This window comes from Chelmon rostratus, chromosome 15, assembly GCF_017976325.1.
Source record: "Chelmon rostratus isolate fCheRos1 chromosome 15, fCheRos1.pri, whole genome shotgun sequence".
Lineage (NCBI taxonomy): Eukaryota > Metazoa > Chordata > Actinopteri > Chaetodontiformes > Chaetodontidae > Chelmon > Chelmon rostratus.
In genome coordinates, this window is record NC_055672.1 from 16614329 (window position 1) to 16637160 (window position 22832).

Below are 22832 nucleotides of genomic sequence, written 5' to 3' on the forward strand. Positions count from 1 at the left end.
TTGGTTCATGACCTATGTATAGAATGTAAGGCATTTGGCGTTAAAAGGGGCACATCTGTTTGAAAATGTTCCATACGATACATCCAAACCGCATTCTTCTCGTCACAACTCCCCCTCTGCATCACACCGAGGTTTGTTGATAAGGAGCAGTTTGGAAAAGCCGCGTTGTAATCGTCAGAGAACACGACGTAGCTTTCTGTGGTTTAGTCTCATATCTCGTACGGGCAGGAAGGCTTTCCTAGAGACTGCGTTGCTGGAAGGTGTTTGGTTATATCCCTCAGGCCTCGCTTGTGCTAAAATCTGTCTGCGGTATTTGTCACGCATGACTGTGAGGTAGCATGGCCGCCAAAAACTTTCCTTGAACTTTGACGGCAATTCACCCAGGGATTCATAATTCTCTCACTCTGACTCCGCTGCCAGCTTCCTTCTGCCTTTTGTGTGCTTATTTACAAGCTCTGACTCCTGTCATCTTAAGAGCCTGATCCTACTTTTAGCCCGTGATCTGGAGATAAGTATCTAATAAAGTGCGCAGCTGGAAGAAGCCCAGTGTAAGCTACAGATCCCCAGGAGCAAGGCCGGGAGACCTGCCTTAAAGTAGAGGAGTTTAGCAAGGTGAAGGAAGGAGGCTGAGGAAAAGGCAATGAGCTCATTCTACTGAGAACAGGGGGAAACAATAAGATGAAGGAAGAGAGCGAAACATAACAAGGAACAGGAAACAGAAACTACACTGATATATGAATGGCCGCTGTTCATTAAAAACGCCTTAATGCACGTTAGCGACTGTTTATTTTTCTGTTCTCCAGCTCATCCTAGTGTGCTGTCGTGCCTGTGTGTAAAAGTGCATGAGCCTACGGGCGCGGCTTCGTGAATTATGACTCCATGTTATGGAATGAAGGGAGCGGTGCCAGTTCTTTCTTTGCAGAGCGGTAAAGTTTGGTCTGGAGGCTGGGTGGGTGGGGGGGGTGGGGGGGTGTCTGTGTAGGCTGAGCGTGTGGGCCGAGTGAGCAGTGCCCACGTAGACACACAAACACAAACAGATACACACGCACACACACACCAACTGGGGGGTCTATTGAACAGAGTCTGATGCTGCGTTCATTCGCAACTGGATTCATCAGATTCATGGTTTTGTACGCCTTATGTTATTGACAAGCATTTTCCAAAGAATACCTGGATTTAAAAACTTAACTAAACTTAACACATTTCAAAGATATAAATGCATAAGATCATATAAATAATGAAATAAAAAAATCACGTCACCAAGACATGAAGCCTGTTTGACATAAATCATCCTGAACCTTGGCGTTTTTGTGGTGCGTTCAAGGAAGCACTGTTGCCCACCACATCAACTGCGGGAAAGTGTGAGAATAATAAGCTATGCTGATGGGAAATCACACCTGGAAGGCAGATAGTAATCAGATATGGTAATTGTTGTAAGAACGCTGAATTTGGCAGCTTGGTGGGTTAGAAAGACAGCGGCCAACTCTCAAATAGCGGATGTTGTGACTCTTGAACAGAAACAGCAAGGTTGGTTTTCAGCGTGACAGGGCAGCTTTGAAAAGTAATAAAAATAAAGTCGACATCTTGTCTCCTTTTTTTTCAAAATTCACTGTGATGGATTATCGAAAGCAAGCTTCAAGTCTCTGTAGTTCATTTTAATACTGTTCTGGCATTGGGAACCAGGAAATCAGTCAAGTCCAGAATGGGTCTTTGATTATATCTTCCTCTTGAGTGCCAGCACATGCAGAGTTTGGATGGTGATGACTACAATTAAAATGTTACCTCCTCTCTTTCTGTTTCTGTTTTCAGGGTGTAGCTCCAGTGTGAGGTGGTATGTCAAACCGTGACTCGCTGGGGTTTGGGGACCTGATTCCCCAGGATGTGGTTGATATTTTTGCCCAGGAGAAGCATAGCAAAAGGGGCCGGAAGAAGCGCAGTCACTCCCTGGGCCGGGCTTTGGGCTGGCTGAAGGGCAAGAAGAGGAAGGATCTTGGTGCTAAGGGGCAGGGCCTGGGTCTCGGTCCTGCGCTTGACTTGGCTCTGGACGGGCACCCTACTGGGCATCAGGGTGGACACAAAGGAGGACAGAGAGGAAGACAGGCTCACCCACAAGGTAACGGTCATGGTGAGAGCCGGCAGGATGCTCGACAGCCATTTTTTCCCTTCCAGTATTTTGTAAGGCTGTGTTATCTTAGCAGTGTTCTGTGCCGTGGTCGACAGAACACTACATGTTGCACTATATCCATTAGAAGATGATTACCTGCAAAGTAAGACTGAACATGTCCAAGAAGTTACTGTATGTGAATGGCCAACACCAGTCAAAGGAGCGAATTTAAGTGCAGTTACAGGCAGGGTTTTGAAAACTCTCACCACTGTTTCACACTGGGCTGACCAAATTTATATTGTCCTCTCATGGCATCTCTTTGCCCCCATAATACAGCTTAATGAACTTCATAATGTTTTTTCTCTCCATTGATTGTTACAATAATTTTTTCAGCAGAACGTTGCCTTGTTTCAGCTTCTCACATGTGTAAATTTATTGCTTTTTATGTTTTGTATCATTGTAAATGAAATATCGTTCAGTTTTGGGCTGCTGGTCGGATATCACAAGGAATTTGATCACCTTAGGCTCTAGGCTTTCCGCTTGGCCCATTTCTTATTATCTTGACAGTGGATTAATAAATCGAACAAGTCATCTATTGGATCATCGAAATGAGAATTACAATAATGTCAGAGCATGCTTGAATGCATCACCACAGATAAGTTGGTAAATAATATGAGGTACGTTATTGCTGAGTGAAGCCCTTTGTTGCTAATGGGCTAAAACCCTCCAGCATGCTCCTGGGACGTATTGTTCCTTAACAGCGAGCTTCATACGACATTTCTGTTGAGAACATTTGAGTAACACCATGTCTATGATGAGGAGGAATAAGTTCCTGGGAACCAGTTGTTTGAGCTGCTCCTTGGCTCCCAGGCATGTGTGTTTGTTCTCTGGAGGGATGTTTGCACAGACTGACTTCAGGCTCACCTTCTGACCTCATGCTCGCTTTGTTTGCTAGGAAAAATAAAAATCTCTGTCTGTCCCGTTCTGTGATACCATCACTTAACGTACCTGGTCTTCAGGTTGTGTGGAGGGTGAAGTGCTGCACCGTGGCTGCAGTCCACAGAAGACGTGCGCAAAGGGGATGGTGTGTTTTATTTTAACCTTTGTGCGGCCACACACAGACACACACAGTCAAAAACCTAGTGAACACAAAAACCTTTTATTCACACACTGCGAAGAAAATTGCAGCGATGCTCTGACTTTTCCCTGAGCTGTGGGGTCTTGTTGGAGCTTGCACATGTGTGCTCATATGTCAGCATGCTGAACTCTACTGGTCCTGTTTTCTCTTTTTTTCGGTTTGTGAACGGTAAGCACTAACTTTGGTTTTACACCCTTGTTAATCACACCTTGATGCAGTCAGACCTGAAATGCAAAAAACACCAGACAAGCTAGCTAAACCTCGTTCTGTTGAGTGGGCTTATGCGAAAGCAGTGCAGTACAAACATTGTTTGGTTCCGGCTGTTGGAAGTGTGTCAGGCCCTGCTTGTGTAGTCTTGGCTAATTGCTCTACAGAGGAGAGAACCCGCCTGGTTCTTGTGCGGCGTCTTCTCCGAGTGGGAGCCCAGAGCTCGTAGCCAGATGAGCGGGAGGGGATTTCCATGCCATTCCAGCTCAATCAGTCTCACACAGCGAAACCATACTCACAACACAAGATGAAGATGTATAAACACGTCTTCAGTCTCATCTGTGGCTTGGGTAGATGATGACTGCATAGACAAGCGCGTCAGCGTCGGCTAGAGCATGCGTAAGTTGTCTGCATTACACAATCTTTGCACTGTTTTGTGCTAGTTTTGTAAGAGAAAGCAAACTGAAGACAGATAAGGTGTTTCTCCTTCGCCAAGGTCAGCGCAGAGGCTGCCTTCCACGTCGGGCTGAGGCCGTGAGATCTCCTCCTCCACTTTAACACACATGCGCTCAAGAGAAAGAGTTTCTGGATTATTAAAAAAAGCTGCACCCAACCTTTAATGATTATTGTGACGGCAGCCGCAGTAAACATTATGTAAAGTGGTACTGCCTTAAGATAATTGGCGTTAAGGTTAAAGAAATATGCCACTTCAAAGCTGAAAGTGTTGACTGTTAGGAGTGATTAATGTTAACATATGCTTCTATTGAGCCTCTCAGCAATCAGCTTGTTGTGTATGACATGCTGATTGTTGGTGCTGGCAACAACGAGCGCAGACTCCTCGCCAGATGCTTCCTGATTAGGGGAGGAGCCCGACAATTCTCAAAACACATCCAGAGGAGACTTACTGCAGGAGCACGACTCGGTGCGGTGTAACACGCTTGCCAGAAAGTTGAATACCTCCAGCCGAGCCCCTGATGATGACCTGTATTGATGCCAGAGGGGCCTCCTGCTCACTAAATGCCTGGTATGGCAGGCACAGTGCCAGTTAATTAAAAGCCATGCCAGGACCGTTACAGTGAGGGGGGAACAAGGGATTCTGTTTTTCCTGACCCCTCCACTCACACTGAGATGCTGGTCCCCACAGAGGATCACACGTGTGTACGTTTGAGACCAGCACACACGCCTCGGTAGATAGCCTCAGTTCTTTTCTTCTACACCACGCTGCATTGATTAATCGTCATCATTTTAAAAGCAAATGCGTGAGGATGATAGTTAACTGAGCATGTTTGGCTTTTGGAGTGTTGGTCTGACAAAACATGCAATCTGATATTATCACCGTAGGCTTCAGGAGATTTTTGTGAGGTTTTTTAACAATTTCCTGACTGATTTTATCTCACCATTACTCAATGAATTGAGTAAATATCAGCATTTTAATTGATAACTAAAGTCATTGTTTGCTGCAGCCCATAGAGAATATTACAACCATTGAAAATATGTATTTTTCTCATTATTTTTGTTTTTTTTACCACACTTATTCAGTACAAAGCAGCAGATTCTGTATTCCTTCAAGTTCTTTTAAGTTAGTCTAGTTAGGCAAAGATTTTAAAATCTGAGAACTGTTTATATTTCTCAAAGTAAGGCACAGAAAAAAGTACAGTTTAGCTCTGCTAGTATGTGCTTGCATTCATGTGATCGGCCCCTGACTAAGTAACCGGCTATTAACACATCCGACGGTCTAATCTCCTCGTGTGTTTGCTTTTCAGGGTGACAATGCAGGTTGATCTAGATTCCCAGTTCGAGTGAGCGTCCAAACCCTGTAACCCTGCGGTTGCCGTACCCTTTGCTCTTGCAGGAATGCATTTTTGTAAACAAAGCCCATGGAGTTTGACCAGAGAGGGAACTGCACAGTAGCAGGTTTTAAATTCTGGCCTCCTGGACCCTTTGGTGTGGTAAACCCATTAGCTCTGCATTGTCTTCTTTGATTACCAGGATTATGTTTCATCCTGAGCCAAAAGGCAGAGGTTCACTGTCGTTACGTGTTATTTCACATTCATTTGTCTTATTCCTTTCACTGTGTGAAGGTGATTTATGTCCCTGCCATGCTGTCAGTTCACTCGATCCTGTGTAGAACTAGACGACAGGCCTCTCTCATGCAGCTCTGGCTGCTCACATACTGTCTTAGCGTCATTATGGGGTTGAAGAGCCATTCCCCTGGTTTGGTTTAGTGGAACTAGGGCAAGTGGAAGACTGATTAGGTCATACAGTCCTACCAAGGTATGCTCCGAAGATCACCTGCTTGCTCGAAACACTCCCTTAGAGATTCCTCACATTCCCGAGCTTTTTAAAGATATTTCTTCAAGGAAGCTAGAAAAAGGGAGCCCTTTGTGTGTGTGAGTGTGTTCAGCGTACACGCCACGCAGCAGATCCTATGAGCTGCTTTATTTACTTCCTTTGTTGAATATTTTCTTTCTTAATTTAAGAAGGATTGTTAAGCTTAAGAGCATTTATCTGTTGCTTAACTGTGTTTTTGTGTGGCGTAAAGTCAGTTAAAGGTGTCATGTGGACATTTGGACACCGATGAACCCTTGCCACATCAGTCAAGATACAGTTGTACAAAAGATTTGCAGCTTTTACGGGTTCATCAGCGGGTTAGCTTTTGTGTGAAATCTTCTAGATTGTATATGAGGATTAATGGCAGATTGCATTGTAGCTGAAATCAAGTTCTCAGCTTTGCGATGGCAGATAGCAGAAGTGGCACCTTTTAGTATTGTTTGTGACACTGCAGTTTTGTGTGACACAGGATGTTGTTGTGATGATGACACAACAACAGCTGAACAGGTTTGAGAAAAAAAAAACAAACTGATTTCTGATAGAGTTTCACTTTCTTCTTCTCATGGCAGGAAACAATCAGCCAGCCTGTCTTTTTACTACACCGTCGCCTCATGGAGGCGTATCCCTCTGAGAGATCAGTATTCTCATTGGTCTCGTTAATTAACCTTTACGTGAAAAGCACTTGTTTATTCTGTCATGTGCCTTTCTAAACTGAAACACCACACTGGAGGGAGAATGAGCTTCATTTCTGTGATACTTTCAGGCACTTTTTGTCACTTTTAAAAGAAAATATCTGAAAATCGAGGCAAGACAAGGCTGACATTACACATGCAAACACCCTGATCCTGTGTCCTGTGAGAATCAAGCTGATGCTGACGTCATGGGAATTTCTGTAGATGAAGACTTGACTACCTGTATAGTAAACAGCTGCACAAATGCGTAGTTATAATCACAGGGTTTAATGGGTGTTTGCTGGGTTTTTATTTCAACAGATGAAGCGTCACCACACCCAAGTGGCGGAGCAGATCATATTTAGGTCACTCGAATAGTAAGAGACATTTTCTAAGCACCAGTTTGCCCTCTAGTCCCAACTGAATAATGTGCTCCAGTTTCATTTAATCAACTTCCTTTTATTCTTTGCAGTCCTCTAATGTTCGGTGTCACCAAACTGAGCGGGATGGCCAAAAGCAACGGTTATTATTTATGAAATCATACATTGTTTCGTTGTCAGGATATGCAGATATGTTACTGTGGCTTTGCACCAACTGCACAGGCCATTGTCACGAAAGGAAAATGTTTGCCAGCACACTGTGGCAAGTCTACAGACAGACTGATGAATATATGCTTGGAAAGGTTTGTGAGTCATGACTTAGTAGTCAAGTGAGGCAGTTTTTCGAGCATTGGGGCTCACGAGGAGAAATTCACTGTACTAGTTGTGAAGATAACTATGTTGGTTTTAGCTCACTAGTTTAGTAAAGGTGTGCGCAATGTTTGTTATTCATGTAGTTTTCCTCTCCAGGAACACACTGTTCTTTCAGCGCATAGGACAAGGACTGATGATAAACCTCCGCCCTGTTTGTGTGTAATAGAGGGACCAGCTCAGTTTGCCTCAGCACAACCTGGCGTTTCAGTGTTAGGGAGGCGTTCAATCGCTTTATTTATTCTGAGGATGTAGAACTGAGTGGTAAACAAGAGTCTGCAGCCGTGCTAGCAGCTCTGAGAGGCTGGATTCAGGCACAGCGGTGCATTGAGACAAATGCTAATGCTAGCATGTGTACATGCTCACAATAACAATGCTAGCATGCTTGAATTCAACAGGCAATGTCGCATGTTAACGTGCTAACATTTGCTAGTTAGCCGAGGCTGAAGTCATTGGGACGTCTGTAACAAAATGTTGTTGCAATTCATCCAATAGCTGTTGAGACGGGCCACAGTGGTGGACCAACCAGCAGACAGATCCCTAGAGCTACATTGCAAGCGTGGCTAACAACGTTATAGCAATTTGGTTTCTAGTTAATGCTAGGTAGCTTGTAACAAATAAGACAATATGTCTCTCTTTCATTCTGACTTAACAAACACCTTCCAAACTTGCCAGGAATTGTACAACAGCTACAACCAGTCCATTATTTACATACTCACCCCCGTTGTGCTAATAAGAAGCTGGAGCTCTTTTCTTGCCTATAACACTGTTTTATTGTCTCTAATCACATATAACAGGAGCCTGTAGCAAAGCTGTGCTTACATTAAACAGGCAGTAGCAGGCCTGGGTATTTTACATTCTCCTGCATACGTTTTAATGGAGTTTGATTCGTTGCTTATGAAAATCAAGAGGAGGAGTTTGCTCCTAACTGTGAAGTGACAGATGAAGGCTGTGGAGAGGTTCAGGATATAAACTGGTGTAACTTTGTTATCTATGGTGCAAAAAGTGGCCACCTGCAAGATAATGGTAATAGTGTGCATTTGTTGTGCATGTGGGTATCGTTCTGCAGGTATCTGATACATGCTGGTTTTCAGGCGCACAGGTTGTGTTGTCTGACTGTAAATTAGAGCATTGTTGGGGAACCTTTCTCCCATCATGGGCCATTTCACTATTTATAACATTCTCCATTGGCTGTGCTAAATTATTGAACGCATGTATCACACTAACTGATGTCAGATGGTAGTGATGAAGATGCTACTCACAGCTGGTTTTCTGTGTTGGGGTCAGTCTTAAGCAGAGTCTCGTTTGAGGCCGGAGGGCGGAGGTTCCCCACCCCTGCGTTATAGTGTAACCCTGCGTGCCAGACGATGCAGGTGTATCTGTTACCTGGATTGTTGTCCTCGTCACACCACGCTCCTTCCTTCCTTCCCCTCGTTCAGCTTTGACGGAGACATGTTTATATTTAATTCATTGGAAACCACGAGCGTGCAAATGGTCAATGGAGCGCACAAGCTTTGACCAGGGCGCATTAACACGTGTGTCCAGTGCATCGCGACTGTATATACTTGCTTTTGAAGAAACAGTGAGCCTCCAGCTCTTTCCCACTGTCATCACAGTGTGTTCAGTTGGGTTTGTGCTGATTAGAGAGGCTTAAGCACCTGGCAGACAGCACCCTCAGAGCTGGAGAGAATGTCTCTGCATGGCTGTCTGCCTGGCGGCGCAAAACAAGAGAGAGGGGCAAGTTGGGGCAGGGACATAAGGTGTGTGTGGGGTATTTGCATCTGGTTGATTCCCATGAAGTAGTTCAAGAAAATTACATCAGGTTGTCTTTGTCATTTTGTGTGTGCTGTGCTCTATGCAACGCAGGGGTCTCAAACTGCTGCACTTTCCATTAGATATTAACTGTATGCATGTGATGCAGGGCAACTCGTCTTTCCCTTTCCCCTCCCTCGCCCCTAGCTTTCTGCTGTGCACATTTATTAGATGATATTAAAAGCAACTTCACAAACAAAATCAGTTGCCGCCCCATTTGGAACTGTAATATCTGTTCTCTAGATCAGCCGTTCTTTTTGGTTTAGAAAGAGGCATTTTGTGGACTGTGAGGTAACGTTCTGAATATTTTTTTTCTGGTAATTTGGAGGGAGGTTTGAATTCTACAATTAAAATAAAGTATTTTATAAGATAATACCAGTATTTAAAGAGTGAAGTTGGCCCATTTTGGGTCAACACAGAAGTGTGCAGTGTGGAGGGGGCTTAAAAGCAGCATTTAGGTGAGTTCACTGAATAAATGAAATATGAGAAAAAGGAAAACAGTTCTAACTTTTGGGAGACTTGGGCTCATGACCTCATTAGCTGTAAAATCCTGGTGTCAGGTGTGCCTTGGTAAATGAGACTACTGCTGGCCGTAGATAAATGCTAAATGTGACAGCCTGGCTAGAAAACATGACCTGATCACTCTGAAGGGAAAAACGAAAATTTGGTTTAGAAAAATTACATTTCTGACACCTCTTGAGTCGTTTCCTCAGGTTTCCTACAAAGTATGGAACCCTGTTTCTTGGTTCCTCTTACACAGAACAATGCTCCTAATCTGAAATGGGTAGTCCTAGCTCAAAGTTACAAAGCGTTGCCATGGTTGCATGTCATAAACACTCTTCACCACCGTCTGTGTCACTGGTTGTAATTTGTTTACAGTACTTAGTGACGCAACATATCTCCTTAACCCTCTGTCTCTGTTTACTGCCAGAGAATCCATATTATACCAAAACGAACCTTCCAACAGATGTTTACTCATTAAAAATGTTCCACTTTAAATCCACTGTTGTTTAAATGTAATAAAGTGGAATCATAATTCCCTCCCTGAGCTGATGTTTTTAAACACGTTGTTTTTCCTCACTAGAGGCTGAAGTCTGCATCTTGAAATCACTGGTCACGCTGTATCGCATCCATTAGAGTTAGTACGTTTATCCAAATCCGGGATGTAAACATCAGGTCGGGGGTTCATACATAATCACTGCCGGCCCGTTAACGCTGAGCGCAGTCCACCAGTGACAGATGGTGTCTTTAATATATCGGTGATTAATATGGACACAATTACAATGAGATCACAGAACCAGTGATAACGTGAGCCCGTCGTTAATGTGCAGTCGTGCCCCACCCATCACTCCAGGCCTCACCAGTCGAGCACTGTCTTTACCCCACACACGCGTATCAACTTTCAGTTTACATCTGTAGGTTGAAGCTTCCACTTAAACAGTGGACTCTGTTGAAATAACAATCTATTTGTGCTTGTTACTATGTACTGGTAACACATGCGATTCATTTCTTTTCTTTGTACACTGCCTTTGTCTTGAGTCACTCGGTAGGATCACCACCATGGGAATGTTTTCCATTTGTTCAGATGGCATACATTCCATGTCATGTCTGCTCAGCACACCAGGAAGTGAATAAAGCCCTCAGCCCGCAAATGAGTTTGAGGTGTCCTAAATAGAAGAGAAAAAGAACAACGGATGAAGAAATAGTCTAAACAACCTAAATGTGACTCAAAAACAAGAAAAAAAAAAGTATTTGAGGCTGCTCCTGATCAGAAAATTTGTCTCTAGATAGCAGCTCTTGATTTAATGAGGAGTTTAGCATGTTATGTCATCCTCTGTATTCTGGCTGCGTAGTAACAAATGTAATGTAATTCTCCTGGAAACAATGAGGAACATTTTGCACATGTGTGGCCATGTGCTGCGGAGCTGCAGGCCTCTTTTTTTTTAAAACATGTTTTTAATCTTGTTTTAGGAGTAGATCATTCTAAATCACTTACTCCCCCTTGTGGCAAAACAGTAAAGTTCTTTGTCTCTTATTGAAGTCTGAGGAATTAATATATTTGTTGTGTTTCTGTAGTGGAAATGGGATGTAATCTAAAGCAGTGTGGTGTTTATTAACAGTGCTGAAGTTGTGGCATAGTGAGAGGGAGCCACCACCATGCCCTCGTACCTCAAATCCCTGACAACAGCTTTCTCTTCTCGTCAGTGTTTACATGTATGATCTCAGTTTGATCTGCGCCCTGACTGACCAATCAGGAGCGAGGGTGCAGATGGGGGAGCAAGAGTGGGATGCTGGGTATCTTGTAAAGCAGCGAGTGGGGGGACATACATCAGAGAGGGATGGCAGGAATTAGGCTGCTGAGGATTAGTGTCTGAGATCTGATTGTCTATTGGCTGTAGAGACATTCTCCACTCTGCACGGACCTGAACTGTCAACAACAACTTCATCAAAAACAAGCCAGATTGTCTTCCTCTTTTGAGCGGGCGGGCTGCGGACGGCACCTTCAGATCTAATTTTTCCTCCTCTTTTTTTAACACAACTTGACTGTAGTTTTGGTGTACTTCTTGATTGCTGTACAAGATTTGTGACACGCCATGGTTGTGCTTCTGACTAACGGCTCTAGTGCTAATTTCTACTGCTTTCCCACAGTCTTCAAGCGGAAAGGTGAGTGAAAGCACTGTTTGAATTGAGACAAACAGCCTGATTGGTTTATGACTCAAACCAATTGCTACTTGTTGAAACTGCTATTAAGCTATGAGCAGTCCAGGCTGGATCAACTGGCTCGCCTCAGACAGGCAGTAAAGCAATTTAAGTGTGGTCATTCACTGTCGCTGTAGACCATAAAAACCACTGTCAGTTTGCAATGTGTGCTCTCCTGATATGATGTGCTGTGATTCATAGTCTCACTTCAGCAAACTCATATTTGCTCTAAATTGCAGGAAATTAAAGTCAGGAATTAGAAGTGAGCATATTTACAGGTAATTGCTTATTGGGATTTTCTGCCCCTCAGAGCAGCCTTAATGCTGTTATAGAAGAGACAGTGGTAATAATTAGTTGCGATCACTGAGCGCATGACTGTCAAGGCTAATTCCAGCATGGTCTTATAGTGACAGTGCAGACAGTGGAGAACAGTAGGTGGCTAAATGTGGAGCAGCTGTCCCCATTACATAAAAGTGTCTTAGCCGGTTGTTAGCCCAGTGATCCCTGTGTCTCCTGGAAGCATCACAGGGTTGACTCATGTCAGTTGCTCAGCAAATGTAAACCTACAATAATGTTATTATGTTATCTTTGATAAAGTTTTCTTAATTTAATTTAATTTAATTTAATTTTAATTACATTAAGTCTTTTTAAAAAGCAAAAATAACAATAATCTACTTAACAGTTCACTCCAATGCACTTTCTAAATAACATTAAAATCAGTAACCCAACTGATTTTGTATGAAAACAAATCAATAGAATACATTATTATGGTTGTTGGAGTTCACATACGACTTAATGGTGTGTATCTCGAAGCATGTTGTCATTTTTTAGGTGGTGCCAATGGTTCATGAGATGGTATTGCAGGTATTTTATAATTACTGATGAAAGCTTAAGCCTGGTGTACTGTGTATACTCAAGATGTGACAGCAAGTTAATAAGTGTCCTTCCCACTATCTAATTAAATGAAGAAGTCTTGGAGAAAATACAGAGCATATGTTGCTGAGGGTAGATTTTTGATATGATAATCCTGTGTTAAGTCATTGGAGGTCAATGGAGTTTAATCCTGCCTGAGTGGAACTGGAGTTCAGCCTTTTTAATTCACACGCACACTCTCTTGTTTTAAATGTCAAACATATTTACTGCCCCTGTGCCTAAATGTCCCCGGCAGACACCTGAATGCTCTCGTCCTGTCCATATGGCCCCCTTATCTACTGTTACAGTAACACAGAGCTTTGAGCTCATCTCAGACTGATCCCCTCTCCCCTCTCTCTACTTCCAGCTGTCCCAAAGCGAGATGACGATGACAAGACCCTGTCGCCCCCGTTGTTCCAGGAGAACGTGTTCATTGAGGCCAGCAGGCCCAAGTACCTGGAGAACCTTCACACTGAAGCCCTGGAGGGATTGAAAATGATGCAGCAGGAAGGTACAAAATGCTCTAGTGATACAGTCTATGCAGAAAATTAGAGGTGTCCCATGTCGAGATGTTGATACCTGCCTGCATATTACTCAAGAGGGTGTGCAACAGAGGATATAAACACTGCGAAGCATTTTAAATGCCATTATAAATCTGCAGAGTTAACTAATGTTACTCTCCTCACAGAAACCAACAATGGAGTGGAGTACCAGGATAATGAAAGCACCGTCGTAAGTGACACTTACTGCAAATGCAGAGTTCTTGTACAAGTTTTTTTGATTTATTTTTTTTAAAGATTGTTTTTCTCCTTTTGTCAGTCGACGATGACAGTCCACACAGATGGGGAAGGTGGAGGATTTGTTACAGACAGTACCATCGCTGACACAACTTCTGTCATCTCTGTACAATCATCTGTGTCCACAAGATCATCCCGCTCTGGACTCACCAGACAAGGTAAGCACCAGCATAAGTACTATTTATAACTAATCATGGTCATTTCACAACATTTGAGGCACACAGATGAAATGACAGATTAAACATGTAATGGTGAGATCTACAGATTGGAATCGGTTTAAATGGATTATTGGATGATGTTTTTCCTCTTTTCTCTCATGCCTCTGTACGACCAGAATCAACATTCAGGCCCTTGAGCTCTGGGAAAAAGTCAGAAAAGGCCAAGAGGAGAAGACACAAGAAGACTGCTGACGGTATCCCAAAGCATGTTCAGAGAGAACTGGGTATGCAGCTCATCATTTAAATGCATCACATACAAAAAACATCCGTCATTCATGAATTACTCTTTAAATTGAATGGACTACATTTAGAAATATCATGGTGTGAAATGTTGCAGTCCTCTTTATAGGAAATGGATAGATGGTGTCTTTGCAGTCCATTTCTTTAATTATTAACCTGTGCTAATTGGTCCTCCTGTCCTCTATCAGGTCTTGACAGGGTGGGTTGGACAGTGACTCAGAGGTTAGATGAGGAACAGCTTTATAATGGTGAAACTGATGACAGCCCAACCACTGATGGGCCACAGCAGGCAGCAGAGTCACAAAAAGGAGCCAGTGCCAACACCATCCAGCCCCTCAACAAAGACCAACTTGAGCAGCTTGGTGCTACCCATGCTGGTCATGGGGATGACCTGGCCCTGCTGCATTGCCTGGGCCCTGACTTGTCTGGTGAGCAGAGGCCTCAGTCCCTGGCCGTTCCCTGGATGACCACTGCCAACAGCCTCCAGCAGGAGCCACCCAGCCCTGTCATGTCCATGTCACCCCAGGCCGCCTACATGTCCAAAATCATCCCCAATGCTGTGTTGCCACCCTCCATCGATGTGGTGGAAATCAGCCGTGGACGGAGTCGCAACAGTGTCCGCACTGTCAGCAAGAGCAGCCTGCTGTTGTCCAGCCCAGCCCCCTCTCGTGCTTCCTCTAGAGCCTCCACCATCACCTCCGCCTCCCGCAACTACGCTCCCCATCTGTCTGACAGCTCTTGTTGGAGCAACTCTGAATCCTCAGAGACCTTGGTATCTGACTCCTCAACCATCTCCAGCAGTAGTACCCCCAGACAGAAGAAGTCACAGGATAGAGATGGTTCTGCAAAAGAGGACAAGATCAGTGTTCACTCCTCCATCAGCAAGGCTTCAAAATGCACCTTGAATGGCAAGCTTGTTATTAAGAGAGATGAGGTTAAGAAAGAGGGGCCATTTGTGCGAAGTCTCTCTGTCATGAAGCCAAAGAGGGCTCCCCCTCCACCAAACCGCTCCTATTCCCTTCACAATAAGATGAAGCGACGGTCACGTGATCTGGCGGAGGTTAGGGTCATTTCAGGGGAATCAGCCGCAGGTGAGGAAAATGGCAAAAACAAATCTGGATCTTCTCCTATGCCCTCCAGAATCATAGACAGCCCTGGATACAATGCTGACACCAGTTCTCTGGACGACTCTGCAGGTTCGGTGTCTTTCAGTCCTATCAGATCCCAGCTGCAGGCACTAAAGGCAGAGGAAGCTGCGAAGGCAGAGGAAACGGTTTCCAAACACGCTTCACAAGAGAAGCAGGAGGCTATGCCTGAGAATAAGCTAAGCAAGACAGTCTCTCCGTCCAGCGGCTACTCTAGCCATGATGGCACATCTGTACAGCTTTCTAAACCAACCCACAGCTCATCTCCAAGGCACAAGAGAGGCATCTTAGGTAAGCTTCAAAAGTTTTTTCCTGGATCCACTCCTGCTGCTTCAACTCGACCCCCTCCCACACAGCCAGAGACTCCTGAAAACACAAAACCTATAGAGGAACCTGACAGTGTCAGCCCTTCAGTAAGGGCATTGAGAGAACTCTTCAATATCCCTCCACCACCTAAAGTCCATGCACCTCCACCTCCTCCTCCAGAGGTATGGGCTCACAGCAAGCGTACCTTTGAGTTGCTGCTGGGACCCCCGGCACCTGATAACATTCAAGCCATCATAAAGAAGAATCCAAAGGACAGGAGACAACAGAGAAAGTCTCCTTCTGCTTCTACAGAGGGTTCTGTGAAGAGCTTGGTGGTAGAAAGAAAACACAAGTATCCAGCTCCAACAGTGGAGTCCGTGAATGGATCCCTACATACGCTAGAGACAAAGAAAGTTCAAGAAAGTGAGATTTTGAATGCAGAGATTCACAGAGAGAGCAATGATAGATTAGTCGAGCAGAATGTTGATTTGAAAGGAAATAGAAAAGTGACAGATAATAATGAGAATGTAAGAGTAAGTGACATGTTAAATGGGATGTTAGCGAAGGCTGTCATGAGACGTGAAGATAGGCTGGCAGCAGTGAGACAGGAAGAAAGCAAAAAGACTAACATGGATACGCTACCTGCCGTTTCATTAGTACACCATCCTCCATCTCCCCAAACCCCCTCTAAACAGACCACAGAGGTTGTTTCTGTTCCACCAATACAAGTTGTATCCCCTGAGTCATTCTGGCCTCCACCACCTCCACCAATGGGCATCGGTGGGCCTGATGAAATTGATTTTCCCCTTCCGCCTCCCCCAATGTTTGGTGAGGAGGCGTTAGTTATACCTGTTCAGGTGCGTGGTGGTGACCCTTGTGAAACTACGTCTGTTTTATCGGTGGTGAAAACAGAATGTGTTAGGGTGACCCCAGAGGCTGAACCACAGCAGCCCAGTACGTCCAAGGGGTTCGCACCTCCACCACTGAATATCCCACCTCCCCCACCATATACGGCTCCTCCACCACCAGTTGAAGCAGTCTACCATCCTACGGTTAAAAAGGTGTCTCCTCCGCTGCCTAAAGAGTTTTCTCCTCTGCCACCACTTAAAGAAGCCTCTCTGCCACTGCCTAAAGAGGTTTCTCCTCCTCCACCACCACCACCACCTAAAGAGGTTTCTCCTTTGCCATCACCACCCAAAGAGGTTTCACCACTGCCCCCATCACCACCTAAAGAGATTTCTCCACCACCACCTAAAGAGGTTTCTTCTCTGCCACAACCACCTAAAGAGGTTTCTCCTCTGCCACCACCACCTAAGGAGGATTCTCCACCACCGCCTAAAGAGGTTTCTCCACCACCACCTAAAGAGGTTTCTCCTCTGCCACCACCACCTAAGGAGGATTCTCCACCCCCGCCTAAAGAGGTTTCTCCTCTGCCACCACCACCCAAAGAGGATTCTCCACCACCGCCTAAAGAGATTTCTTCACCACCACTTAAAGAGTTCTCTCCTCCTCTGGTCCAAGAAGCACCCCCTCCTCTTGTTAAAGACGTCTCCTCCACACTGGTTACCGTGGTATCCTCTTCACCAGGTAAAGAGGTCTTGCCTTCACTGGTTATCGGAGTCTCGCCTTTGGCTCCTCAAGAGGTCTCCACTCTGTCCACTGAAGAGGTTTCTCCTCCATCTATGCAAGAGAATGCCCATCAGTCTTCTGAGGAGGCAACATCTGTTAGCAAGCTCACCCCACCACAAAGTATTCCACCTCCACCACCTCTACTGTCCCAACCCCAGTTGCCAGAGCAAGAGCTTGATCTTCCTGAAGAGAACGTTCCACTTGATTCTGAAACTAACCTGGGTTCATCTAACAGTATTCTCACTCCCCCTCAGAGTATTCCACCACCGCCTCCCATACAGGTTCTCCATCAACCTCAGGTTGTACCCCTAGACACTGATGGTCCAGTAGCCCTGGAGGCCTCCAATTCATCACCATCTGAAGCCTCTATCCCACCAGCTCTTGAAAACTCTGCATCAACAGAAAAGGCTCAAGAACCTGCTCCTTCTCCACCTGTGAACATTCCTTTACCTCCATCTTTACCTGTGCAGGGTCTTGCCAGCGTTAAGCACCAGCCTAGTCCTGCAAACACAGAAAACCAAACCCAGGAGCTGACCTCTGACCCTGTTGTACAGGAGGAACCCACTCCCATTGTCACCCCCTCCCTCCTGCAGATGGTCAAGCTGCGGTCCATCAATAGCAGCCCTGAGCCTCCTAAAGCTCAGGAGGAACCAGAGGCTGAAGTCACAATGAGGAGTCAGCAGCCCAGCAGTCAGGTCTCAACCTCATCTGCCAGTGGTGAGGCTCCTCAGAAGCCCATCAGAAGGTCTCTGATCATGATCTCTCCTACATCCACTTCTCCACCTGCCATAGCTACTTTGCAATCAGCTCTGCCCAAGTCGCAATCTCTTGTGGTTCCACCTGCATCTTCAACTACAGTCCTCTCCCCTACCAAAAAGTCTCCTCCTGCCATGACCGCCTCTCCTTCCATGAACCTACAGGAGGCCATCCGCCTGAGGACAGCAGCCAGATCAAAAGGCAGCCCTGCATCTCGCCTCAGCTTGCACTCACCAACATCACCAGTAGACCTCCATAAGTCCCCCTCCAGCACAGCAAGCTTTATCTTCTCCAAGAGCAACAAGAAGGTGGTGATTGAGACCAAGCCAGCGCCGGAGACCAAGGCAATCACACAGAAGAACATGGAGGTTTCCTCTGAAACAAAGGTAGTGAGTGAAGCAGAATTGGTGAAGAAGGAAGTGAAGGTGCCACCACCTGTTGCAAAGAAACCCAAAACGAAGGGCAAAGAGATTGAGACTAGTGAAGGGAAGGAGCAAACTGCAGGACAGGAAGCACTGCAAGAGAGTATCAAGGGTAAGAGAGATTATCCACTAGAAATGAAACACATCAGAATAGAATAAACATGACGTCATGATTCAGTTCTCTTCTTTTTTAATCAAGAATGTGAGACTCTGAGTCTATACAGCAACACTAGTGGCTCTGTGATGCTAACCTGGTCACAGGGACAGTGCTAACGCGATGCTATTTAAGATGCGTTTATGTCATGTCATTTTGACCATAAGTGTGAGCAAGTCAGAATTACTTTTCACGTCAGTTTCCAAGTTATAACTCCCACTCAGAGATATCTGGGATATCTGACAGTGACGATATCTAAAAAAAAACTCAACGAAGAGCCATTATCACTGGCAGTTACCACTAAATATATAACTATTAGAATCAATTCATCTAATTAAAAAACACATATCTTATTTACCATCTTAATTTATTCATTTGCAGAGTATTGGGCAAATGAAAGAGATGAAAGGTGATTTTTTAAGATTTTCTTGTAAAACTCTTTTGTGCTCCATTAAACTAATTCTGCCAAAACTCTCCAACCTCAGATGCTGCAGAGAAAACAAATGGGACAGCAGGTACTGTTGAAGGAGGAGGGACGCCATCCAACATGATTGTAAAGACTGAAGGAGACCTGGGAAGGATTTATTAATTCCACTGAATTTGCTGCAAGTCAGTCTTTGTGTGTGTGTGAAAGACAAGAAAGTGGATTTGGATAGATGAGATGCTTCTTTGATATTAATGGTGTGGGTCTTAATTCATGCAAGTTCTCACTTTGCATTTTACTAAGAATAAATACAGTACGTTTTCTTTTGCCAGAGGGTCCTCTGAGCTTTACAGCTGCATGAGATGGGAATATAGCGCCCTCTAGTGTCGAGCAATGATTGTACCACTTATGTCCTGCTGAATCAGACCTTTGTCAGTACTCGTAACAATGGGACTTTTGGGTGCTCATCTGTAAATATAGCAACACAGAGTTCTGTTCTGTATTTTTTTCCAAAAGAGTTTCCACACCAGTCATATTTGTTAAAAATATTGATTATCTTAAGTTATTTTTCCTGTGTTCTTGTTCAGAGGAGGGTCTCTGCAGACAGAATGTCTTCTTTGCAATATTGTGTTAAACCCTAATATCATTTAAATCAAATTTGTTTATATAGCTCTTAATCATATCCAAATGTTTGTTCTCAAAATCCCTTGTGTCATTTTGTATGATTGAAAGCTATGCATGTGCATGACCATTAATGTCACAGAGACGTGAGCAGACACATAAAGCAATACTACAATCATTATTGTGGAGCACATTTTCTGCTGCTTTTAGTTACTGATAATGGAGACGTCTTTCCTCACAGTTATGGTTCAGACAGTGGGATATTTCTGTGTTGAACTCTAATATATTTGACTGGTTTCAGAGACTAATGTAATAAATGATTATTCATAATGGAAAGAATAAAGATTTATGGACAGATCAAATTGTCACTGTTTAGTTTTTCCTCTGGATTTCCTGTTAATTTGATACTTGGTGCTGTATTTTCCCTTACATTTGCATACCATCTTATTTCAACCCTCTGGAGCCTTAAGGCTGTATATGGCTCAGTATGATACAAACACAAGTATGTTGTTTTAGATTTAGTTAAGTGTACTCATGTAGTCCTTGAGTACCACTCGAGTATACTTGAAGTGTAAATAGTTGCTAAATTGGCTCAACTTTTACAAACTTAGTGTACATAAGTACACCAGTGGAAATCAGGATTCATGAGCATTCAAAACACCCTTGGAGTACATTTGTATTATATCACCAGTGTGTTGGAAACATACTTGAAATGATGTTAGAGTACACTTGAATTAAGCATGCTAATAGTGTATTACAAAGGACTTGAAAATAAGTATACTTTTCATAAGTACACTTACAATATAAAGTATTTGTAATTTAGTACTTTTTAAAAGTATACTTTAGTATATTTAATAGTTACACTAAAGTGCACTTTTATTAAATACTTTTACCACTAAGTTTTGCAGAATTTGTATGTTAATTTTTAAATTAACATTTAAATATAACTTAATGACATTTATTTAGAAGAACACTTTTTTAAAAAAAGTATGTCAAACATACTTAAAAGTAAGCACAAAAAGTGAAAGTGTACTTGTAACCACTTTTCTACACTTCAATTATATTCCTAATACACCAAGGTATACTACTTGTTGACCTGGATTAACTTAATTGATCTATGACAGCTACTAGTTACAATGATTAAACATTTATTTATGAGAAAAGAGGGTCCATCAAAGTGCATTTTGATGTTTTTATTGAAATGAGTCAGAATATCCTTCTGTTTTGGAGAGCTACAACAGACTTTAAGCAGATTACTGATTGATTAAACTAATACTACCTCCATGTGAAATACCAGGTCATCTCCCTATCATCCTCTAAATCTTCATCATCATTCTTCCACTCCACCTCAGAGGCTATCGCCCTGTCATCCTCTTCACCTCTTCCTGGATGCTTCCTGTTTTCCACCTCTTCCTCAGAGACCCCTGGCTGTAACTCTCTCTGTAGGCTGACAGCAGACGGGAACATTTGCTGCAACACTTCGCCTTCCCTCTGATTCAAACGGATCACCTGCTGTACATCGGACAGCTCATCTTCTCGCCCTCCAAATCCCTCCTCCTCGTCACTCTCTGAAAAATCCTCCTGTACAATATACCCTGACCCCTCCCCTTCAAACTGATGTGAATCATTCCCTTCAGCCTCGTTCTCCTCTGTGAAGACCCTCTGCCTGATACCTAGCTCCTCTAAATCAGCTTCTGTAATCACACTGAGGATAACCCCACTTTCTTCTTCATCTTCTTCAAGCTGCTCCTCCTCTTTATCTGTGTAGCCTTGCTCTTCCTCTTCATCATCATCATACATTACTACACTTCCCCACAGGTTCTCATGACTTTGTAGCCCACCAGTGTAATGACTGATTGTGACCTCGCCCTGTCTGCTCATGCTGACTGAGGAGGGACTGATTGGTAGAAAGCCATCTTCTGCTGTGTAAGGCTGATCAGAGACCAGCAGCGACCCACTGCGGGCAGAGCCTTGAAAAAAAAAGTAGAGATACAGCCACTTTCAATGATCATAAGAAAATGCACAATCACTGTCATTCGTGTGGCTTAAGTTTCTTTACAAGTTTGACACTTGTAGTGCAAGATAAAGCAACCGCAGCATGTCAAATCAAGATGTGTGGGAACACATGCATAAAGACTTCCTTCAAATCAAATTGAGGCTAAAGACAGACCGTCACATACCTGTCATCATGGCCCTCCGAGGCTTAGAGGTCACACAGCGTGAATCACAGCACTCGCATATGGAGTCGTCGCCAGTAAGAGCCTCCCACCTATCGTGGAACGCACAAACACGCTCAGTCCACTTGGAAGCAGCAGACAGGAAAAGTCAGCCATAGTCCTGGACTGGAATTCGAAGTGTCGAGGCTCACCTGTTCCCCCTGTAGGTGCAGGATTTGTGTGCAGGACCTGGGTTCTCAGGTGTGACAAATAAGTTGCAGTGAATACTGACCTGAAAACGGAAACAGGGTTTAGCCACAGTTAAAACTGCGTGAATCCAGAGAATTAGACGTGTCTGTGCTCACCTCCGTGTCGGGGTCAGAAGTGAACTGGAAAGCCTTTAGGGAGAATCTCAGGGTGTTGTCTGTCCGAGAGATGAACTGAGAGGCCCCTGGGTCCCTCTTGCTGTCCAGCATGCAGCTATGGGTGACGACAGCTAATCTCAGTTAAGTCCATATCAAAACACCAAGGGTAAAACCAAAAGGTTTGAAATGCACTTCTGTCCATACTACTCACCCAGCATTGTCGATGATGGTGTATTTCAGGGATGATTTAGAGGCAGTGGATGGTGTAGCATAGCAGCTACTGATGTACAGTTTCCCACCAGTTGGGGCATGAGGAGCAGAGACCTGGAAACGAACTGGCTTTCCAAGCTGGTACACCTGAGACTTAGCTGGTCTGCTCCATGAATCTAAGAGTTAATGAAAATATGTCACATCAAATGAACCACTTCAGAGATATTTCTAACATGCAGAAACATAAGTGAAGCAGCTCTTCATCACTACAGTTAAGCGTACCGTCCATCAGCTGGATCTGGAAGGCATTTGCACTCCCTTTCAGCCTTTTACGCATAACAGCGGTTTGCCAGGTGGGCTGCACGGTCAGCTGGTGCACATGGTGGTTCCTGGACAGGGTTTGGAGGTTGTAAATATCGGACACACACACACACACACACACACACACGCGGGCGCGCGCGATGCTGAATATATCTGAGAGACAAGTCTAACCTTTGATAACGGCATTCAATGTCGACGTGGATCCGGTGCGCTCTGCTCGGGAAGCGCTTTGGCGAAGGCTCGTAGTGGAGCCTGAATTTGTAGACCAGATAACCGCTGGGCGACTGTCAAGAGGGTTCAGAAACTGTGATTTCAGGAGCATGCAGGGGGGGTCTGCAAACAAACGACACGCACGGAAGTCTTACCAGGCGCACGACATCACACGCTGTCAGAGGGTACGTGAAGAGCAGGTCGCCGTAAGGTCTCAGAACCCCGTTGCTTTTG

The 22832-nt window shown here is 44.3% G+C and overlaps 1 protein-coding gene across 2 annotated transcripts in view; it reads left to right on the top strand.

Moving 5' to 3' along the window:
* LOC121618060 (uncharacterized protein KIAA1522 homolog) overlaps positions 1-19684 on the top strand; it is a 26867-nt gene extending 7183 nt beyond the window's left edge. For both annotated transcript variants that reach the window (XM_041953319.1, XM_041953320.1), the window contains exons 2-8: positions 1810-2113; positions 12992-13135; positions 13313-13356; positions 13444-13579; positions 13756-13863; positions 14068-18249; positions 18777-19684. In XM_041953319.1, coding sequence (XP_041809253.1) covers positions 1834-2113; positions 12992-13135; positions 13313-13356; positions 13444-13579; positions 13756-13863; positions 14068-18249; positions 18777-18880 — 4998 coding nt within the window. In that variant the 5' untranslated portion in view covers positions 1810-1833 and the 3' untranslated portion in view covers positions 18881-19684. The remainder of the gene's footprint in view (positions 1-1809; positions 2114-12991; positions 13136-13312; positions 13357-13443; positions 13580-13755; positions 13864-14067; positions 18250-18776) is intronic.
* Positions 19685-22832: the final 3148 nt, after the last annotated feature.